The following is a 23,774-nucleotide window of genomic DNA, read 5'->3' on the forward strand; positions in this document are numbered from 1 at the left end:
AGGAGTAGATATATACACATAGAATACACACTATACTGTATATATAAAAAATAGGGTAATGACAATTTTTAAAATTTTGCAAAACGAAAATGAAACCCCTTACATTGGAGGAACAATTGCATTCAAATGACATTAGTATCATCAAATTTGTAAAATATTCAAAAAAGTTCCCCCTCTTTTTCAAAAGATTTTTCGTCTTTTAATTTTAATCTTTAAAGAAAATATCTTTCTAAGTTGTAACAAAAAGAGGTATTTTATTCACATCTAGAACATTCTGGAATATTTTAAAATATTTTGGAACTTAGTATTATCTTTTCATTTTCAGTGCAAAGCTTCAAGTTTTACGATCAAGAAGTGCATTCAGAAAATGTCTTCTAGAAATTCCAGCAACAGTGTAAAAGCAAACAGGTCTATCTGGACGAGGAATCTGCCCTCCTATTGTCAACATAAAAGATAATAATGCAAAATTGCATGTCCTTTTTTGGCAGAAAAATACCATTTTTGCCTTATTTCATTTGAATGAAAGGGGGAACTTTTTTTAAAAAACAAAAAAAAGCAATAGTTATCCTTAAATAACCCATAAAAGTTCCTCCATTGCACATGGTTTCATAAAAATTTTTTTTCTCGTTATATATATATATATATATATATATATATATATATATATATATACACACACACACACACACACACACACGTCATTGTGACAAACATTATATATATATATTTTTTTATTCGGACTCCCATGACAGCACCACGAGAGAGGGGATCCGCCCTTTAGGAACAGGAAACCTACGGATACAAAAGGGCGGCACCTCTCCCACACATCAGTTGGTTTCCAGTTCCTGAGGGGACGGGATCCTACAGAAGACCGGATCCCAGGCCGGCCGGCCGATACAGGTAGCGAGGGGGGTCTCCTACCTCGGCCTGGTGCGGAACTCCTGGAAGACGCCACGGTGGCCCAGGATGGGTGGCACGGCGGTGGCGTATGCAGCAGGGAGCGGCGTCCGGAGGAGGTCCGTCTCCAGGGTAAGGTCGCCGCCGGTGAGTATGCCCCCCCGGGGGCTCCCGGCTCCGGCGGCGCAAGTGCGGTAGTAACGGGGGCCGGCGCGGCTGCGGGGTGCTGAAACCGGTGAGCGCTGAATTCCGGAGCGCCCGGGCGTCCCGCGTGACTTCCGGTCACGTCGGGGTCGCGGTGACGTCAGGGGGCGGGCGGAGGATGCGCTTCCGGGTCGGCGGCGCCACTGCGCAGGCGCGAGAAACCAAGATGGCGGCGCCCATCGTAAACGCCGATAAGCGTCGGCTCTCCGGCCAGGTGCGGCGCCAGCTGGGGAAGGGAGACCTATTAAGGGGGGAGGGGCGCGGCAGGAATACTGCTGTCCGGAGGAGGAGTATATAGGCAGGACCCTGGCAGGGTGCCTTGCCTTGGCCACATTATTGCGAGCAGTAATGGAGAGCGATCAGGAGCAGCAACAGCAGCGGCAGCAGCAACAAGCATCACTGCCGCCCCTGGATGACCTTCGGCAGGTCAAGCAGAAAAAGAAAGAGTCCCGTGACAGTAAGGAACGTGCGGGACGAAATGACCAATCCAGTCATAAAAGCTCCTCTAGGCAGACAGGAGCATCGACTGAGAAGAATCCCCCTCATTCTCCGGTACTTGATTGTGGCACTGGTAAGTGATCTTCGTGAAAGTTCACTCAGTGACGGGACCCCCCTTCTGTGTTTTATTCTAGGGGAAGAAGGCTACAAGTAAAACTAAACACAGGGAACGCGCACTCTGTGCATGCCCATTACCAGACTCATGCCCCAAAAAATTGTGCCCCCCCTGTATTCAGCAGACAGTGGCGGAAGAGTCGCCCGCGGTAGCGGTGAGTTTAAGGGACATAGTCAGGGCAGAGATGAAGGAAACCCTAAAGTCTTTGTCCCAGCTGGAAAGTCTAAGGGGCGGGGTCCCGGTGGAGTCCGATTCCTCGGCAGAATGGAGGAGAAGTAGAGACTCCCAGGCTTCATCTCCCTCGTCCTCCTCAGGAGAAGAGGACTCTGGGCGGTTTTGCTTGCCACTTGACCGAGTAGACAAGCTGGTCAAAGCAGTCAGAGGGACAATGGAAGTAGAGGAGCCTAAGCCCCAGTTATCCATGCAGGATGTCATGTTCGGGGGGCTGGAGCAGAGGAAGCGTAGAGTCTTCCCATTAAAATCAGAAAATCCAGGATCTGATCCACAGAGAGTGGAAAAAACTGGATAAAAGAGGGTCGCTACCACCAGCCCTCAAATGCAGATATCCCTTCGACGATCCGGCAGTGAATACTTGGGACAAGGCCCCCAAATTAGATGCAGCAATTGCGAAGGCATCGAAAAGATCCTCGCTATCCTTTGAGGACATGGGATCCCTTAAAGATCCCCTAGACAGGAAGGCAGATACCTTCCTTAAGAATACCTGGGAAATGGCTGCCGGGTCCTTAAGACCAGCAGTGGCATCAACATGCACGGCCAGGTCCATGATGGTCTGGTTGGACCAGTTGGAGTCGCAATTAAAACAGGGTACGTCGAGGCAAACAATTCTTGGGGCCCTACCAACAATCCAAGAGGGAGCAGCCTTCCTAGCAGATGCCTCGGCGGATGCAGTAAGAATGGCCGCCAGGGCAGCAGGTCTCTCTAATGCGGCTCGTAGAGCCCTGTGGCTAAAGTGCTGGCAGGGAGACATTCAGTCCAGGGCGAAGCTCTGTACTATTCCGTGTGAGGGTGAATATTTGTTCGGCGCAGTCCTGGACGAACTGCTTGAGAAGGCTGGGGACGACAAGAAAAAATTCCCAAATCTCTGGTCTGCGTCCTACCGACGTCCATTTGGTAGAAGGAGATTCGGTCAGGGGAGAAGGCACAATTCTTCGCCTATTAGAGACCGTCCCAGATGGGAAGATAGAAGGAGAAGAGGTATGGGCTACATGTTCAGACGCTCGTCGAGAGATCGAAAGAGACAGAATCAATGACTAATAATTCCCGTGGGGGGTAGACTGTCATCCTTCCTCCCGGCATGGTTACAGATTACAAATAGTGACTGGGTGCGCAAGGTAATATCCACCGGGCTTAGATTGGAGTTTACCCAGGTCCCGCGGGATACCTTTAAACCAACTCCTTTAAGATCTTCACCCCTCGAACAAGCAGCTTTAGAAGCAGAGGTCTTGAGCCTATGCCAGAAAAACGTCCTGATAGAGGTTCCAGAATCTGAGAGAGGAAGAGGGTTCTACTCTCCCTTATTCCTAATCCAAAAACCTGATACAACATTTAGAACGATTATTAATTTACGTTTCCTTAATGAGTTTTTGGTTAATCGTACTTTTAAGATAGAGTCCATCAATACAACAATAAAAATATTGTTTAAAGGGTGTTTTATGGCAGTCATAGATTTGAAAGATGCGTACTATCATGTACCTATCCATGCAGATTTCCAGCAGTACCTGAGAGTGGCGGTTTCAGTAGACGGCGCAGTCCATCATTATCAGTATAGAGCCCTTCCCTTTGGTCTCTCAGCAGCGCCCCAGGTATTTACAAAAATAGTGGCCGAAGTTATGGCTCATTTACGGGAAGTTGACATGTTAATTGTTCCATATTTAGATGATTTTTTGATTGTGGGAAAATCGGTGGGCCATTGTATATCCCAGATAGAAAGAGCTAAGTCCAGGTTAGAAAACCTCGGATGGATATTAAACTACGAGAAATCCCGACTCCAGCCCTTAAAGATACAGAAGTTTCTAGGCTTACTATTAAATTCAGAAACTCAGCAATGTCTGTTGCCATTCGATAAATTGCAAAAGATACAGCAGCAGGTTCTTCGGGCGATTGATAATCCTTCTATGACCCTGAGACAGGCCATGTCCCTGTTAGGTTCTCTAACCTCATGCATCCCAGCAGTCAGGTGGGCACAATTCCATACTAGAGCCCTTCAGAAGGACATCCTGGTTAATAGCAGGGCTTTGGAAGGCTCCTTACAGGGTCGAGTGTTGCTAAGCCCCTCAGCTGTTACATCGCTTAGATGGTGGCTCGATGACGAGAACCTAGCCTCAGGGGTGCCCTGGATAACGCAGATAACCCGTATTATAACCACAGACGATAGTCCCTTCAGTTGGGGGGCCCATATGGGGGACATAGTGGTACAGGGACATTGGGATTCTGATGCTGAGATCTCATCCAACCAGAGAGAGCTATTGGCGATAGAGCGGGCAGTCAAAAAACTCATTATGTACCTACAGGGCTATCACGTGAGGATACTCTGACAACCAGGTAGACCACCAAGGTGGAACCCGCTCCGACGCCCTGATGCGGATAACAGAACGTCTCCTTCAGATAGCAGAGGAAAGTTTTCTATCTTTAACGGCGCTCCACATCAGAGGAAAGGACAACGTGAAGGCAGACTTTCTAAGCCGCAAGGCTCTAAAGCAAGGAGAATGGGCTTTGAACAGGGATATTTACCACCAGATTGTCCGCAGATGAGGTCAGCCAGAGGTAGACCTCTTTGCCACCAGAGAAAACAGGAAAGAAAAATCGTTCTGCTCTCTGAATCCAAGGGAAAATCCACTGGCAGTGGATGCCCTCCTGATAAGATGGAACTTTTCTCTGGCATACGCCTTCCCGCCATTAAATCTTCTACCTCTGGTAGTAAGGAAGATCAGGGAAGATCGGGCAAGAGTCATATTAATTGCCCCCTTTTGGCCCAGGAGGACCTGGTTCGCATGGTTGAGGACCATATCGGTATGCGATCCCTGGGTACTGCCGAACCTTCCGGATCTCCTCTACCAGGGCCAGACAGCCACCTACAGGTAGCAGGGCTCCATTTGACAGCGTGGTGTTTGAGAGGACACTATTAAAGGATAGAGGGTTCTCCAAGAATTTAATTGATACCCTCCTAAAAAGCAGGAAACTAACTACCACTAACATCTATGCTAGGACCTGGAAGCGATTCCTGTCCACCTTTCAGTTTGATGTCAGAGACGGAATTCCCTCGAAACATATTCTGAAATTTCTCCAGAAGGGTCTCGAATTGGGTCTCTCCACAAGTACATTAAAAGTACAGGTTTCAGCCTTAGGAGCCTTGTTTGCATGTGATATTGCCAATAACTATTGGGTAGCAAGGTTCATCAAAGCGGCGGCTAGATCGAGACCCATACACAAGGACAGATGTGTGCCTTGGGACTTAAACTTAGTCCTTACAGCCATGACAGAAAGCCCGTTTGAACCTTTGGATTCTGCCTCATTAAAGATTATATCTCTTAAGGCAGCATTTCTGGTAGCGATAACATCCGCACGTAGAGTGAGCGACATACAGGCACTTTCCAGATTGCCCCCTTACACAGAGTTCTTACAGGATAGACTAATCCTAAGGCCAGATCCAGCATACCTTCCCAAGGTAGCATCACAATTTCACAGGACACAAGAGATAGTTCTGCCTTCCTTCCTCCCTAATCCGACCAACCCTAAGGAGCAAAAACTTCAGGCATTAGATATTAGGAGATGCTTACTTAAATATTTAGCAGCCACGGATCCATGGAAGAAGGAGAATGCATTATTCCTATCCTTCCAAGGTCCCAGGAAAGGTTGTAGGGTATCGAAATGCACATTAGCAAGGTGGATTAGGGAGGCTATCTCTCTTGCCTACACAGCAGGTGGAGGTCCGGCTCCGCAGAACCTGAGGGCGCATTCCACTCGTGCCATGGCATCATCTTGGGCAGAAAGATCTGGAGTGTCAATTGATCAGATATGTAAGGCGGCCACCTGGTCATCTCCTTCCACCTTTTTTAACCACTACCGGTTAGACATGGGTGCCTCCTCAGATCTCACCTTTGGGCTAAGGGTACTGCAGGCTGTAGTCCCTCCCTAAGTTAGTTTACATCTCTGTAATTCTCTCGTGGTGCTGTCATGGGAGTCCGAATAAAGTATTAAGTTACGTACCGGTAACGGTATTTTTCGGAAGCCCATGACAGCACCCTTAGTTCCCTCCCTTGTTCACATATAGGGGTGCACTCCTTTAGAAGATTGTCTACAATTTACTGTATGTGGGAGATGGTATAAAAATATTTCTGGTAAATAGGGCAGATAGGTTGTATATATTATATGTTGTGTACTAACCATGGTAGCCTCTCAAGCTCTGTAATCCAACTGATGTGTGGGAGAGGTGCCACCCTTTTGTATCTGTAGGTTTCCTGTTCCTAAACGGCGGATCCCCTCTCTCGTGGTGCTGTCATGGGCTTCCGAAAAATACCGTTACCGGTACGTAACTTAATACTATATATGCATTCTATGTGTCTATATCTATTCTTTCGTTTCTGTTAGAAACCCTGTCATAGGGCTCCATTATATGTCCATTTTGCAAGCCTGCGAGAAAATCTCAGCATACGGATGCCACATGGATTCCATACGGATGCTGACATGCGCAAAATACGCAACCACACCTTGCTTACGGATGACCTACAGAGCACTATTTAGGGGTCATTCATCCGTATTACGCCTGTAAACTACGGACCGTATTTTGCGTCGTTTAGTGTGACCCCGGCCTCACAACTCTTCACTGAAGAGGGGCGCCACCTCCTGGCAGGAGATTGACAGCATATACTAGTCTATGCAAGTGGGAGGGGCCAATTTTGGCACCATTTCCAAAGCTCCGCCCACCATGGAGCCATCTTTGCAGTATATTACAGTACAGTTCAATACACAGTGTTAAATGAACGGCTCCCCCTCTTGAATAAAGCACTGCTATGGCTGAGAATCTGCACTTATCTTTGCTCCACAGGCAGCAGCAGCACTGCATATACCAGGAAACAGTCTTTAGAAATATTCACTGGCAAGATAGGGGTTAATGAGCAGTTCTGAGCCTTGTAGTGCCACAATAGTAGAAAGGCACAGAGGAATATATCCTGTTTGTGACACCACATTATGCAGCAGCCCTGGTATGGGGCCATTCCGTTCACTGTTAGCCACCCCCCATGCAGTGTCCACAGCCGATTGAATAACCACAGACAACAGGTCTCAGGGATAACAGCTGCTTTACTTCAGCAGAACGGGGAGATATAACATGGAAGTAGTAGTTTACAGTTCACGTGGGGAATCCACGGCCAATACAGTTCAGGATTAACCCCTGAGTGCTGCGATCGCATTGTTCGGGGGGGGGGACCCTCTCCCTCTGCCTCAGGTCTGCGTCTCCATGATGTAATCGCGGGGCCCGTCCTGTGCCATGTTGACCCGCTGGTTGTCATGGCAACCTCTGGGTCATTCAGCTATGGAAAGCCTCTGAGACCATGCTCATAGCATGGTCTCAGAAGCTTTCTGCACAGGTATAATGCATTGCGTTCCAGTGTTATAACCTCATAAAGGGACAGTGGTCCGATTTCAAAATTAAGACCTGGTCCTAAGGCTGGGGTCACACTAACCGACGCAAAATACGGTCTGCAGTTTACAGGCGTAATATGGATTTTGTGTATGTCAGCATCCGTATGCAGTCCGTATGGCGAGATTTTCTCGCCGCCTTGCAAAATGGACATAGAAAAACCCTGTCATAGGGCTCCATTTTAACAGAAACAAAATAGATATAGACACATAGAATGCATATATATATATATATATATATATATATACACACACACAGTATATACACACACATATATATATATATATACAGTGGGGAAAAAAGTATTTAGTCAGTCAGCAATAGTGCAAGTTCCACCACTTAAAAAGATGAGAGGCGTCTGTAATTTACATCATAGGTAGACCTCAACTATGGGAGACAAACTGAGAAAAAAAATCCAGAAAATCACATTGTCTGGTTTTTTTTCATTTTATTTGCATATTATGGTGGAAAATAAGTATTTGGTCAGAAACAAGCAATCAAGATTTCTGGCTCTCACAGACCTGTAACTTCTTCTTTAAGAGTCTCCTCTTTCCTCCACTCATTACCTGTAGTAATGGCACCTGTTTAAACTTGTTATCAGTATAAAAAGACACCTGTGCACACCCTCAAACAGTCTGACTCCAAACTCCACTATGGTGAAGACCAAAGAGCTGTCAAAGGACACCAGAAACAAAATTGTAGCCCTGCACCAGGCTGGGAAGACTGAATCTGCAATAGCCAACCAGCTTGGAGTGAAGAAATCAACTGTGGGAGCAATAATTAGAAAATGGAAGACATACAAGACCACTGATAATCTCCCTCGATCTGGTGCTCCACGCAAAATCCCACCCCGTGGGGTCAGAATGATCACAAGAACGGTGAGCAAAAATCCCAGAACCACGCGGGGGGACCTAGTGAATGAACTGCAGAGAGCTGGGACCAATGTAACAAGGCCTACCATAAGTAACACACTACGCCACCATGGACTCAGATCCTGCAGTGCCAGACGTGTCCCACTGCTTAAGCCTGTACAGGTCCGGGCCCGTCTGAAGTTTGCTAGAGAGCATTTGGATGATCCAGAGGAGTTTTGGGAGAATGTCCTATGGTCTGATGAAACCAAACTGGAACTGTTTGGTAGAAACACAACTTGTCGTGTTTGGAGGAAAAAGAATACTGAGTTGCATCCATCAAACACCATACCTACTGTAAAGCATGGTGGTGGAAACATCATGCTTTGGGGCTGTTTCTCTGCAAAGGGGCCAGGACGACTGATCCGGGTACATGAAAGAATGAATGGGGCCATGTATCGTGAGATTTTGAGTGCAAACCTCCTTCCATCAGCAAGGGCATTGAAGATGAAAAGTGGCTGGGTCTTTCAACATGACAATGATCCAAAGCACACCGCCAGGGCAACGAAGGAGTGGCTTCGTAAGAAGCATTTCAAGGTCCTGGAGTGGCCTAGCCAGTCTCCAGATCTCAACCCTATAGAAAACCTTTGGAGGGAGTTGAAAGTCCGTGTTGCCAAGCGAAAAGCCAAAAACATCACTGCTCTAGAGGAGATCTGCATGGAGGAATGGGCCAACATACCAACAACAGTGTGTGGCAACCTTGTGAAGACTTACAGAAAACTTTTGACCTCTGTCATTGCCAACAAAGGATATATCACAAAGTATTGAGATGAAATTTTGTTTCTGACCAAATACTTATTTTCCACCATAATATGCAAATAAAATGAAAAAAAAACAGACAATGTGATTTTCTGGATTTTTTTTTCTCAGTTTGTCTCCCATAGTTGAGGTCTACCTATGATGTAAATTACAGACGCCTCTCATCTTTTTAAGTGGTGGAACTTGCACTATTGCTGACTGACTAAATACTTTTTTTCCCCACTGTATATATATATATATACACACACACACACAAGTCATTGAGATAAATATATATATTCATATTAGCTGAAGAGCCCGGCGCTGCCCGGGCATAATAACTAACTGTGGTTAGTTACAACAAATTATCCTCCATCCCATAGTCCCGTCCCATATAAACTTCATACATATCCTCCATCCCATAGTCGAGTGCCCATATACCCATCACACATCCTCCATCCCATAGTCCCATGCCCATATACCCATCATACATATTCTCCATCCCATAGTCCCATGCCCATATACCCATCATACATATTCGCCATCCCATAGTTGAGTGCCCATATACCCATCATACATATTCGCCATCCCATAGTCCAATGCCCATATACATATCCGCCATCCCATAGTCCTGTGCCCATATGCCCATCATACATATTCTCCATCCCATAGTCCAGTGCCCATATACCCGTCATACACATCCTCCATCCCATAGTCAACCATTATGACATCATAATGAGCGGCGGCAGGGCTTGCAACCTATGATGACATCAGCGTCGCCATGGCAACCTTTGTGACATAATGAGGGGCGGGGCTTGATATGCACACACTGCTTCCCCAGTATGCAAATAGGGGCATTATGACATCGTAATGAGGGGCGGGGCTTGACGCACACACACTTTTTCCCCAGTATGTAGATGGGGCAAAATTGTTTGGTGAGTTAGTGAACGTGCGGGGTTAAAATTTTGCCTCACGTGCGACTGTGCCAAATTTTGTGGCTGTAGCTGCGACGGTGTGGATGCCTATCCCGGACATACACACATACATACACACTTTGAGCTTTATATATTAGACTAGCTGGACAGCCCGGCGCTGCCCGGGCATAGTAACTAACTGTGGTTAGTTATAGCAAATTATAATTATCCTCCATCCCATAGTCCCGTGCCCATATACCCATCATACATATCCACCATCCCATAGTCCCATGCCCATATACCCATCACACATCCTCCGTCCCATAGTCCCATGCCATATACCCATCATACATATTCGCCATCCCATGCCCATATACCCATCACACATCCTCCATCCCATAGTCCCGTGCCCATATACCCATCACACATATCCTCCATCCCATAGTCCCGTGCCCATATACCCATCACACATCCTCCACCCCATAGGCCCGGGTTAATCTAACAAAGGGTTAATGTCACCTTACAATCGAGTGGTGACATTAACCCTCTGTTAGATTAACCCACTAACCACCACTATAGGGCAATGGGAAGCCCAGACATTTATTAACAACGAATTAACCCCTTAAAACAACAACTACAACTCCCAAATTTTGCACATAAACCCTCATCTAATTATTAGTCAGGGACATCTAAAAAAACATGAAATTAAATGCTTTAGGCTAGTTTCACACTTGCTTTTTTTTGCAGCGCGTTTTTCCCGCAAAAAAACGCATTGAAAAAACGCATACAAAAGCATACAACTGCTGCGATTTTTTCAAGCATTTTTATGAGCATGCATGAAAAAAACGCAGCGTTTTTAAGCGTTTGTATGCGTTTTTAGTGCATTTTTACCGCGTTTGCGTTTTTTTCCAACATTTTTAGGTGGCCCCTCACACTACCCAAACCATGACTTTACTAACCCTAACCCTGACCCTAACCCTAACCCTAACCCTGACCCTAACCCTAACCCTAACCCTGACCCTAACCCTTAACCAAATCATACTTAACCCTAACCCAAACCCTAAACCCTAACTAACCCTAACCCTAACCCTGACCCTAACCCTAACCCTAACCCTGACCCTAACCCTAACCCTAACCCTGACCCTAACCCTTAACAAAACCATACTTAACCCTAACCCTGACCCTAACCCTAACCCTAACCCTAACCCTGACCCTAACCCTTAACCAAACCATACTTAACCCTAATCCTGACCCTAACCCTGACCCTAATCCTTAACAAAACCATACTTAACCCTAACCCTGACCCTAACCCTAACCCTGACCCTAACCCTAACCCTAACCCTGACCCTAACCCTAACCCTAACCCTAACCCTGACCCTAACCCTTAACAAAACCATACTTAACCCTAATCCTGACCCTAACCCTGACCCTAACCCTTAACCAAACCATACTTAACCCTAACCCTGACCCAAAACCCAACCCTAACCCTGACCCTGACCCTAACCCTAACCCTAAACCCCCTTAACTAACCCTAACTCTAACCCAAACCCCTAAATTCCATGGTTAAAAAAAAAAACGCATATGCAAAAAAACGCTTACATGAGCATGCCAGTGCGCACATATGCGCATCCATAGGCTATAATGGCCATTTTTAGCGCAAAACGTGCGCATATGTGCGCATGCGCTTTTTTGCAGGGCCAAAAAATGCAACATGATGCGTCTGGAAAATCCAATCGCACACCCCAAAAAAACGCAGCGCATGAAAATCGCATACATGCGCTTACAAGCGCGCAGGTATGCGCACCCATGTTAAATATAGGGGAAAAAACGCATGCGCAGGTTAGCGTTTTTTTCCAGCGCTAAAAAACGCAAATGTGAAACCAGCCTTACTGAATGTAAACCATGTGTCATTTCATGTCGGGTTGGGGAATGATTTGATAGAAGCCGACAATCTAATTAGCGGCTATTCTGCTATGAAGAACTCTGTGAAATATATATATATATATTTGTCACAATGACATGTGTGTGTATATATATATATATATATATATATATATGTGTATTCTATGTGTATATATCTATTCTTTTGTTTCTTTATTAAACCTGTCAGTGTGAGTTTACTGTATAGTGCACTGAATTGCCGGCTTTGCTAAGAGACACCGGGTGCGTATTTCTCGCAAGTCACATGTGTGTTCCGTGTGTAATCCATATTTTTTGCGCACCCATAGACTTGCATTGGCGTACTACGGGCGTAGTACGCTGACAATCACAGCATGCTGCGATTGGCACAGACCGTAGAATACGGATGAGAAATATACGTCTGTTGGGAGCTGCCCCATAGAGAATCATTGGTCCGTGTGTAATGCGTGCTTTTAGCGCCTCTCACTCGTCCGTATTCCTCGCCAGTGTGACCTTAACCTACAAAATGGCTTGGTCCTTAAGGAGCTAACCTCACAACTCCTGAGGCAAAATAGAGAACAGTGCAGGAGCCCTAGCCAGAAAGAGCAGAAATTGTGAGCCTGAATTGTTCCTTCCCCTACAGGTAGACTGAAAGTTATGAATTCCTCTGGAATTCCTGTTATGAGGCAGGGCGTGTCTCGACTGCTCTGTATAGAATCTCTGTACTGAATCTAGGTAGGTATTCAGTCAGAGGAGCGCTGCCTGAGGAGTACACCAAGTCTAAACTCTGCAATGTATGAAGCTTTACTAAAACCATGGGGGGGAGCGAAGAAGACGGAATGTTAGACCATGAGACCGTGAGCAACAAAGAGAAATCTGGTGAGGATGGCAGGATATTTTATATTAATTATTATCAGTCCTGTTACTATAATCTCACAGTCCCCAGACCTAGAGGCGGACACTGACAGTGAAGGACTTGTGTCTGGGCCCCTCCATCAAGCGCCATCCACATAAATATTTACATTAAGAACAATATAAAAAGATATGCACATGCCGATTTAAGAATTACTCACATATACATAGTAGACACATGCAGAAAAGAAATATACCGTATTTATTATGCACACAGTGACATTTTTGTGATACACTTGTTAACATCACATAAGCTATTTTTTTTTTCCGCTCACCCATTCATATCTGTAACAGTCACAGCTTTTATTTGTGTATTGTTCGCCCTGTAAGACTTGCTTTTAGTGACCACTACTATGTGTTTATCCCTATGTTAACACCCTGCCTAAGACCAGGTGCAAACACTGAGCATTTGGCAATTTGTTATATATCAGTATTTGTAATTCAAGACCAGGAATGGGTGAAGTGGTGATTAGTGATGGGCGACCACTAAAATGCTCAGTGCTCGCCGAGTACACCGAGTAGCTGCGGGCACGTTCGCTCTTCACTAGTGGTGATTGGTTTCTATTATACGTTTCCTCTGATTGTTCCTCTACTGGTTTTGTTTTACAAATACTGATGCAAAATACTCACCAAATACTGAACGTGTGAACGTGGCCTAACAAGCCCTATGCACGGTATAAGTAATTTCAGTGTATGAAAAAAAAAAAATTCTAAAAATCCGTTTCCATTTTGCTAATTAGTTTCAGATTAATTAGGGGAGGCATTGGTTTCCCTAGAATAGTTACTCCGCTAATCATGTTACAGCGACCCTTTAGAAGCAGCACCATATATAAGTGCTTTTTTTCTTTAGTTCTAATGGGGTAAAAAAGGGTTATTTGAATGTTTGTATTAATGAAACTTAAATAAAAAAAAAAAAGCTCACTTGTACTATACATTGTAATGCTGGAGTATTGTAATATATAGACAAATTATATTCTATAAAGCCAGACCATGGACTGATCTTCATAGGAGGACAAAGGTGGAAGCCATAGGGGCGTTTAGTAGGCCCATGGCTGCCATCACAACCCAGTGATACCCTGCAATCAACAGCAATATTTAAAATGGTAAGACAGCAGTGATCAGGGCACGGTACGGCTGCTGCTTTACAGGCAAATGCTGGCTGTGTAATGAAGGCTGCATCTGCCGGACAGGGACGGACACTGACAGCTTGGGGACCCTGTGCAAGAAATGTGTGAGCCCCCCTCCTTTTGTAGTGACAAAGATATAATTTTACTTACTGCCCTCTCTTGTCCTTTACATATCGGATTCTTGTTATTTTTAGCACCTGCCTTTATTTCATTGCGTCCGCTCTTATTAGATATAAATGACGGCTGATGGAGCATGGGAAAGCTTCTTTTCTGATGAAGGCGACTGGTGGACTGATCTTCTAGTCACCGACTGCTCCATCAGCGGTCATTTTATATCTAACAAGAGAGGACTATGTAATAAAGAGGGCACTGTGAATAACAAAAATAGCAAGAATATGTAAGGAACGGTGCTATATATAACAAGAGATAATACTTAGGGATGAGCGAGCATTATTGTGGGTATTCGGTACTCGGCAAGTAATGAAGTACTCGCGGCACTCGGAACATAGCTAGTATTTCACTACTTGCCTCGCACTATTCGGATCTCCCGACCAGCATTTGCCAATCACAGAAATGCCGCAGTCTTCTTGGTTGTGGGCGGCATTACTATGATTGCCTGGCCGCCCAGCATCATACATGAGTCATAGCCTGGCTCTAAGCCCTGCCGCCGCCATTTTCTGCACATTGCATGCAGAACACAGGTAGTGCAGGGAGAGTGAGCAGCTGCTAGGGAGAGTTGTGTTTGTTTGTGTAAATCGTCCAGAAATTCTCTGTAAAACCCAAAAGCTCTTTTCAGAGCTGAATGTATAAGGTCAGGGACTGAGTAGTGACCGTTTTCCCAGCTATTTTTGGGGTCACATTTACCCCTGCAGGGCACTTTTTTTTGTGCTGTTGCGGTGCTGTGTTCACGGTACTGCACAATTGACACGCAGCCAGCACCGCTGTCTTGTGTGGTGACTGGGGTCCGTAATCTCGCCTTAAACCTCAGGGCAATTTTTTAGTGGCAGCATCGCTGTCTTGTGTGGTGGCTGGGGTGCGTAATCTCGCCTTAAACCTCAGGGCAATATTTTTGTGCTGTTGCGGTGCTGTTTGTAAAACACAAAGCAGTACTAGGCTGTAGTGCTACCTTCCACAAAGCACCAACTGCTCCTTGTTCCCCAATATCTGCATCTGAACACCTGCAACTATGGCAGAAAAATCCAAAATTCCTAAAAAGGCTGTTGTGAAGGGACAGGGACGTGGACGTGGGGTCATTGGTGCCCAACAAGGCACAGAGTCTGGGAGATCGAAGAAGGTTGATGCATCTAGGTTTCTGGCGAAATTTCCCGGTCTAGAACATAAACAGGTCTGGAAGTCAGAAGAACAAGAGCAGACACTGTCTTGGATGGCTGATAAGGCCTCAATGAAATTTTCTAGCAGCAGTGGCACCCAATTGTCCATGACAAAACAGTCTCCTGTCCTTACAGAGACCGCTGGGTCATCCTATTCTCAACCTGTTCCTAGTTCATCACCTCATCAGGAGTCACAGGAAACATTTGACCCCAACCTTGGCCACTCTGAGGATCTGTTTGGTCCATTTCCTTTCGTTGCCTCTGGTCTCTCACTGCGTGACATTGAAGAGGAACGTGAGGGGGTATCGTCTGTTGAGGATTGACAAATATTTGAAACCTCACGGTCAGAAGAAAGCCACTTTCATCCACGTGATATACCGGGTGAAGAGGTGGAGGCTGATGGTGATGACACACATTTGCCATCTGGCCAGTCACAAATATCAACACGGAAGGAGGATGACATGGACGACGAGGTGGTTGATGATGAGACCACCGATCCGACCTGGACCGTTGGCACGCATAGCCAGCACAGCAGCACAGAGGAAGAAGGTGGATACATAGCACCAACAAAGGCACCAAGGGCTACTGGTTTGAGCAGAGTGCGAAGTGTGTCAACTGTTGCCAAGAGCAATCCCTCTGTGCCCCAAGTCAAGGCAAGGGTGCGTTCAGCCGCTGTCTGGAAATTTTTTTCCGATAGTCCTTCTGAACCATCTGTTGTCATCTGTAGCATCTGTCATACGAAGCTGAGCAGAGGCCAGGGTAAAGGCAACCAAAGCACCGCCAGTATGCAGAAACACATGGCAGGCAAGCACTCTAGTCATTGGCTGAACAACAGGGTACCAAATTGGTGTCTGCGGGTCAAACCACTGCCATATCGCCTGTGGTACATCCTTCCCAATCTGCTGGGCAGGAAGCAGGTGATCATCATACCTCTTGCTCACAAGCTGCGGTTGCACAGACACAGGACACAACAAGCTCATCCACTTGTTTGTCCCAGGAAAGCGTCCAATTGTCCGTGCCACAGATGTATGAAAGGACGCGTAAATATCAAGCCACGCACCCACAAGCACAAATACTGAACGCGCACATTGCCAAGTTGCTAGCCATGGAGATGTTGCCGTTTAGGCTTGTGGGGACACAGTCTTTCCGTGATCTTTTGGCTGTGGCTGCCCCAGGATACTCGGTTCCCAGCCAGCACTATTTTTCCCCAGTGTGCTGTCCCCGCGTTACACCAGCACATCTTAAACAATCTAAAGCATGCTCTCACCAACTCTGTAACTGGGAAGGTCCACCTTACAACAGACACGTGGACAAGTACTTGTGGCCAGGGACGATACATCTGTCACGGTACACTGGCTCAACCTGGTGGAGGGTGGGACAAAGTCTCAAACTGGACCATCACATATCCTACCCACGCCATGAATAGTGGACTCAACCTCAATCAGGGTTTCCGCCTCATCATATACGTCCAGTCTCCCCTCTTCCTCCTCCTCCGCCTCGTCATCCTATGCTGAATTACCCTTCACATCACTCCCAAGTTGGGAGCTGTGCAGTAGTGCATCGGCAAAGCGGCAAAATGCTCTGCTGAAGCTGATCTGCTTAGGTGAAACACCACACACTGCAGCACAGCTGTGCCAAGGACTAAAACAACAGACCGATCAGTGGCTCTCCCCACTGCAACTCCAACCCAGTCTGGTTGTCTGCTACAATGGGCGTAACCTGGTGGTGGCTTTAAAGCTCGGGAAGCTGGTACATGTGCCATGCATGGCTCACGTGCTGAACCTGGTGGTGCAGAAATTTATAAAAACATGCCCTGACTTTTCGTACCTATACTGCCGTTCAAAAGTTTGGGGTCACCTAGACAATTTTGTGTTTTCCATGAAAACTCATACTTTTATTAATCAAATGAGTTGCCAAAAGAATTTAAAATCTAGTCCAAACATTGACAAGGTTCAAAAAAAAGATTTTTATTTGAAATAATAATTTTCTCCTTCAAACTTTGCTTTCGTCAAAGAATGCTCCCTTTGCAGCAATTCCAGCATTGCAGACCTTTGGCATTCTAGCAGTTAATTTGTTGAGGTAATCTGCAGACATTTCACCCCATGCTTCGAGAAGCCCCTCCCACATGTTGGTTTGGCTTGATGGGAACTTTTTGCTCCCACAACAGCTCAATGGGGTTGAGATCTGGTGACTGCGCTGGCCACTCCATTACAGATAGAACACCAGCTGCCTGCTTCCTGCCTAAATAGTTCTTGCATAATTTGGAGGTGTGCTTTGGGTCAGTGTCCTATTGTAGTATGAAATTGGCTCCAATCAAGCGCTGTCCACAGGGTCTGGCATGGCGTTGCAAAATGGAGTGATAGCCTTCCTTATTCAAAATCCCTTTTACCTTGTACAAATCTCTCACTTTACCAGCACCAAAGCAACCCCAGACCATTACATTACCTCTCTTCGCCCTTTCCCCAGAGCATTACCTCCCCACCACACACACACTCAGTGACTCACACTTCCGTTCCCCACACTTCCGTTCCCCACAGCAGCATAACTTTCTTCTCCTCGCAGTGAACTTTTTGAATTACACATTCGCACAGAGAGACTGAGGACGTGTTCCTGCGGCTCCTCTGTCATTTTCTACTGTAGGCAGCGGAGAAGCAAGAACGATCCCGGCCTGGCATGTCCCTTATAATGAGGGCAATCTGGCCATTGGCCTCTCAGAGCCTCGGGTCAGATTTCTCTCATTATTAATCGCCCTGCAAGCTTGAAAATGAAAAGTTCAAAAGATTGTTACCCTTTTAATCAGTGTATGTCTGATATAGTCAGTGACACTGAGTAAGGATCTCTTCTCCCTGAGCTCGGTGTCTCCTCTGTACTCTGCTCAGACAGGAGAGGTCACAGATCCTCCATAATATCATGGATCTGATCTACATGAAGAGGACAAATCTCCAGATCAGGACTGACACATTGTACCCAGCAGGAGCTGACGCTTTGTTTCCCACTTTATAACATGTTTCCCCTCTCCACATACTGTGGTAACACTGAAGGATCAGTGATAGTCACTGGCAAAGATCCAACATCACCATCATAGCCAAGATCCTCTCCACATAACTAAGCTACACCCCACAACTAAAGCCCCCGTTACACACTGCGATATTGCTAGCAATATCGCTGTAAAGTCACCGATTTTGTGACGTTACAGCGATATTACTAGCGATATCGCTGCATGTGATACTTATCTCCGACCGGCTCCCCCGCTGGTTATCGCTGATCGCGCGAGAAGCTGCTGGACCATTCCTCGTCGATCACTTCCTGCGGCGCTTCCTGCTGTGAAGACGAGAGACGCGTGGAACCGGGCTGGAGGACACAGGATCGCCGCGTCTGACAGGTATGTAGCGACCCCCGTCCCCAGCGATGTCGCTGGTGAGATCTGCCTGTGTGGCAGCTTACTAGCGACCATCTAGCGATCCACCAGCGATCCTGACCGCGTCATATCGCTGGTCAGGATCGCTGCTGCATCGCTAGGTGTAACGGTACCCTAAGATTCTCCCCACCCCTCACTTGTTTACCAGTTATATATTGATCCCGCCTGATTTTCTGCCTCCTGCAATAATTGCTGCAGACAATGGATTCTTTATCTCCTGTTCACCTTTATCAGTCATTTCTAGCTATTGTAACTTTACCATTGGAAATGATCTGATGAACACAAATCTGTCATTCATACCCTGATATTTATTACTATTATTCCTCATTAATCTTTATTGCTGCTTTCTACATTAGAATATTTTCATATATGCTTTTATTTTTTTTTTTAGCTACTCCACAACGTATTACAAGAAAGAAGCTTACAACTTTGTTCGAAAAGAATAAAGCAGGTAATAATATGTGATACACTTATCCGCTCTTTATACGCTATTGAATTCACACAATAATTATAACCAAAACCCAGGATGATCTTCCCCAGACAAGACTTTATAATTGTGAGCTAAGCCTCTATCCTTTCGCTCCCCATCCATATGAGGCTGGTTTGGCACATGGGGAGGCAGGACATTAGTGACAGGGACCAGCTGTATTTCGGTGCCTCATGATGTGGTTGGCGGCTTCTGTGCTCTTATGTTTCTTGTATCTGTAACATTTGTAGTAATATTGGATTTCATGTGCTCAGTAGTCGCAGTGTGCGGACACATCTGTGTGTAGATGATGGCGGTCACTTCACTACTTACAACTAGAGTTGAGCGACTTTGGTCGGATCGGGTTTCGTGAAACCCGAATGAAACAAAATAAGTTTCAGATGAAACTCGTCCGACTAGAGCAAAACAAAGTCGGAGTTTCGTCCGAAACCCGACCCCAATGCAAGTCAATGGGAAATAAAAGTCGGATGAAACTCCGACTTTTTTTGCTCTAGTCGGACGAGTTTCATCTGAAACTTATTTTGTTTCATTCGGGTTTCACGAAACCCGATCCGACCAAAGTCGCTCAACTCTACTTACAACCAGTGAGTGGATCCAAATACAGGAGGAGCGGCCTCATAATCTCTGGTATATTAAGCTGGAGTCACACATAGCGACTTACCAGCGATCCCGACAACGATATCAACGTGTCAGGATCGCTGGTAAGTCGCTATGTGATCGCTGGTGAGCTGTCAAACAGACAGCTTCACCAGCGATCAGCACCAGCGATGCCGAGCGCGCGGCATCGCTGTGTTCGTTAGTGCTGATGCCATATTCATGTCAAAAATAGAATTAAAATAAAAAATAGTTATTCTCACCTTCCGACGTCCCGCGCAGCATTCCCGCCTCTCTCCACGCTCCGGTCCCAGTAATCCTTTGCGAGAATTACCGCGATGACGTCCGTTCTCGCAGGATCACGAAGTCTCGCGGTCATTCTTGCAAAGGATTACTGGGACCGGGAGCGTGGAGAGAGGCGGGATGGCTGCGTGGGACGTCAGAAGGTGAGAACAACAATATTTTTTTTTTTTTTTTATTATTTTACAGCTGATCGCTGGTCTCCCGCCTGTCACATGCAGCGATGCGTGCTGGCCAGCGGGAGATCAGCGACGAAAAATATGTCCAGAGGTTTCTAGCAGCGATCAGCGATACCGGCAGGGAGGCCGGTCGCTGATCGCTGTCACACACAGCGATCTCACTGGTGAGATCACTGTTGTGTCACAAAAGTTGTGACTCAGCAGAGATCTCGCTAGTGAGATCTCTATGTGTGACGGGGCCCTAACTCATACCTGTATTTCCAGTGCTGACAATCTCCATATTCATTTCATGGCGCTTTACATGTGGCTGAGGGAATGCAGAGACATTAGTGTATGATGAGCTTGTGTTAGTCGCTTGTCTAATGATCCCTGGTACGTAGGAGTTAGGCTGTGGAGAAATTTGATCTGCTGCTGACCCTAAGGAGAGAAACATGGCCGAATCTCGCATGTTAACCCCTTCATGACTGGAGCTTTTTTCAATTTTTCGTTTTTCACTCCTCTCCTTCCCAGAGCCATAACTTTTTTATATTTCCATCAATATGGCCATGTGAGGGCTTATTTTTTGCAGGACGTGTTGTACTTTTGAATGACATCATTGGTTTTCGCATGTTGTGTACTCCAAAACGGGAAAAAATTCCAAGTGAGGTTAAAATGCAAAAAAAAAGCGCAATCCCACACTTGTTTTTTGTTTGGCTTTTTTGCTAGGTTCATTAAATACTAAAAATTCCCTGCCATTATGATTCTCCAGATCATTACAAGTTCATAGACATCAAACATGTCTATGTCCTCTTTTATCTAAGTGGTGAAAAATAATTCCAAAGTTTTGCTAAAAAAAAAAAAAAGGGCGCAATTTTCTGAGACCCGCAGTGTCTCCATGTTTCGTGATCTGGGGTCGGGTGAGGGCTTATTTTTTGTGTGCCGGACTGACGCTTTTAATGATACCACTTTTGTGCAAATGTTCTTTTGATCGCCTGTTATTGCATTTTAATGCAATGTCGCGGCAATAATACGTAATTCTGGCATTTTGAATTTTATTCTCGCTACTCCATTTAGCGATCGGGTTAATCCTTTTTATTGATAGATCGGGCGATTCTGAACGCGGCAATGCCCAATATGTGTGATTTTTTTTATTATTATTGTTTTATTTTGATTGGGGTGATTTGAATTTTTTTTTTTAATTTTTAAACACTTTTTTTTTTTACTTTTGGCATGCTTCAATAGCCTCCATAGGAAGCTAAAAGCATGCACAACCCGATCAGCTCTGCTACATATGGGTGATGAACAGATTGCCCATATGTAGCAATGTGCCGGTGACAACCATAGAGGTCTCTATGAGACCCCTGGTTGTCAAGGCAACGTGTTGCCGACCCCCGATCAGGTGACGGGGGTCGGCGATGCGCTCACTTCCGGTCCGGTGGCCGGAAATGCTATGTAAATGCTCGCTGTCAGCGTTTGACAGCGGGATTTAACTTGCTAATAGGCGCGAGCGGATCGTGATTCCACTCGCGCCAATTGCAGGCACAGGTCAGCCATTTAGGCTGTGTGCACACGCTGCGGATTTTGCTGCGGTTCCGCAGCGGTTTTGGCCGCTGCGGACCCCCGGCAGCAGTTTTTGCTGCGGTGTACAGTACCATGATTCCCTATGGGAATCAAAAACCGCAGTGCAGATGGTGCGGAATTTTCCGCGCGGATTATCTGCGGTTTTCAATCCGCAGAAAGAATTGACATGTCAATTCTTTCTGCGGATTCCCCTGCGGTTTGCCATCTCCTCCATTGAGGAGATGAAAAACCGCAGGGCAATCCGCAGGTAAAACCGCAGGTATTTTGACCTGCGGTTTCACCTGCGGATTTTATAAAATCCGCGCGGATGAATCCGCACCTAATCCGCAGCGTGTGCACACAGCCTTATAACAACTGACATGTCGCGGCTTTGAGGTGGGCTCACCTCCGGAGCCCACCTCAAAGCAGGGGAGTCTGACCACTGACGTACTATCCTGTCAGCGGTCAGAAAGGGGTTAATACCCGGCACTGCCGCTGGCATTCAGAAGCGGAGCGTGCGGCTGTATGTCTTTCTATGCAGCTGCACGCTCTGATTGGAGTGCCGGGTATTGACATGTGAGACTCGGCCCTGTTTCTCGCATGTGTGATCCTGGACCAAGATTCTGAATGGTGGGCACTGATCTCATTAAGGAAAGTGCCCCTGACTGGGTGTGCCTTTCCTACCCTCCCCTTACCCCTGATTGGTTCGGGCATGACAGCTGCCCTTCCATGATTTAATGAAGGTGAGATTTAAGTATGGGGAGCCAATTGGGATAAAGAAGGGATTAGCACAGCCCCTTCCTATGTACATAAAATCCTGGGATTTTAGCAGCCCTTCCTCTTCCTCCGTTCACTGCGGTCCTGGAAGTGCTTTTCCCACCCTCCCTCCCCTTTTTGTTACAAATTTGCTGATGTTATGTTATTTCGTTCTCTTATTCGTAGTTATTACAAGTCACGGCGTTGGAGAAGTTATTGCACGAAGCTACGGCTTGCCGGCTGACTTGCCTGCGTCTATGGAGCGGGGCATTGAGCGGCTAGCGCGTTTTAAGAAAGCTAAGTGCCTGTTTACAAAAGGTTGTTAAATTTTATAAAAGAAGTTTAATAAAGCTGTGACCGACTTTCACCCATCATTTGTTTTCAGTGTCTTTAATAGTGGTTAAGAGGGGCTGAGGAAATGCGTTAAGGGGTTACCTTCCCCTCCTTTTAGGTCAACACAGTCTTATACAAGAATCAGTTACTGCCCGTCACTGCCCCCTGCTGGTCCGTCCTGTAGTTACTGTGGTGCAGCAATCCTTCATGAGTCATATACAGTAATTATAGTCACTTGTTTGCTGTTTTATAAGATGAATCCGGCTCAGCTTCTTTATTCTGTTTGGTCTGTGATATTGCATTTTTCAGTGTTCACAAACTGAATGATATATCCGGCACTTCTCTTGGTTTCTGTCCTATTCATATCCACACATAAGGTATCGTCAGATGTAACTACTCATATACTGACATTTACCTGTCATTTATATCACAGCGAATGACATAGAATAATAATATTACAGGGTAATCAGTCATTTACAAATGCTCCAAATTAGTTCTGTTTTTAAGTTAAAAGCAAAACAAAACAAAAAAGCACAAAGCAAAATACACATAAGAGGTTAATGTCAGGAAGGGGAGAACCAAGAGAGAACCGACAGATACAACATCGAATAATTCAGTATCAGATTCCTCAAAAATTTCAGCAATGAAGAAGAATAAATAATTCCCCTCATAATCCCAATACTGCAGTCTTCCATTTCATAAGAGTCACGCTCCGCTGTAACAATGTCATCATACAGGAACTGGCCGTGGATTCTCCTATAAGAATAGTTGCTATTTCTGCAGTGAATTGCAGTTTTATATCTCATGTTACAGTTTATTCACATGTGGCAGATTTGTTTCAGAAATGTCTCCCTCTATCACATTCATCTGAATGGAGCGTCCAGAAAATTACGAGCTGTAAATCAATCACAATTGCTGTTTGTAAAGTCAGCCATCCTTAGGAGAATAATATTAGATACATTTGCT

General features: G+C 45.9%; 1 protein-coding gene across 4 annotated transcripts in view; it reads left to right on the forward strand.

The window, feature by feature from the left end:
- Positions 1–12,541: 12,541 nt before the first annotated feature.
- Positions 12,542–23,774, forward strand: part of LOC141056197 (C-type lectin domain family 2 member A-like) — a 166,708-nt gene continuing 155,475 nt past the window's right edge. Inside the window, exons 1-3 of one of the 4 annotated variants that reach the window (XM_073552905.1) lie at positions 12,542–12,711; positions 19,012–19,071; positions 22,662–22,793. In XM_073552905.1, coding sequence (XP_073409006.1) covers positions 12,648–12,711; positions 19,012–19,071; positions 22,662–22,793 — 256 coding nt within the window. In that variant the 5' untranslated portion in view covers positions 12,542–12,647. The remainder of the gene's footprint in view (positions 12,712–19,011; positions 19,072–22,661; positions 22,794–23,774) is intronic. The other 3 variants (XM_073552903.1, XM_073552904.1, XM_073552906.1) reach the window with 3 other exon arrangements.

This window comes from Dendrobates tinctorius, unplaced genomic scaffold, assembly GCF_039654945.1.
Source record: "Dendrobates tinctorius isolate UK_male_01 unplaced genomic scaffold, ASM3965494v1 ptg000196l, whole genome shotgun sequence".
NCBI lineage: Eukaryota > Metazoa > Chordata > Amphibia > Anura > Dendrobatidae > Dendrobates > Dendrobates tinctorius.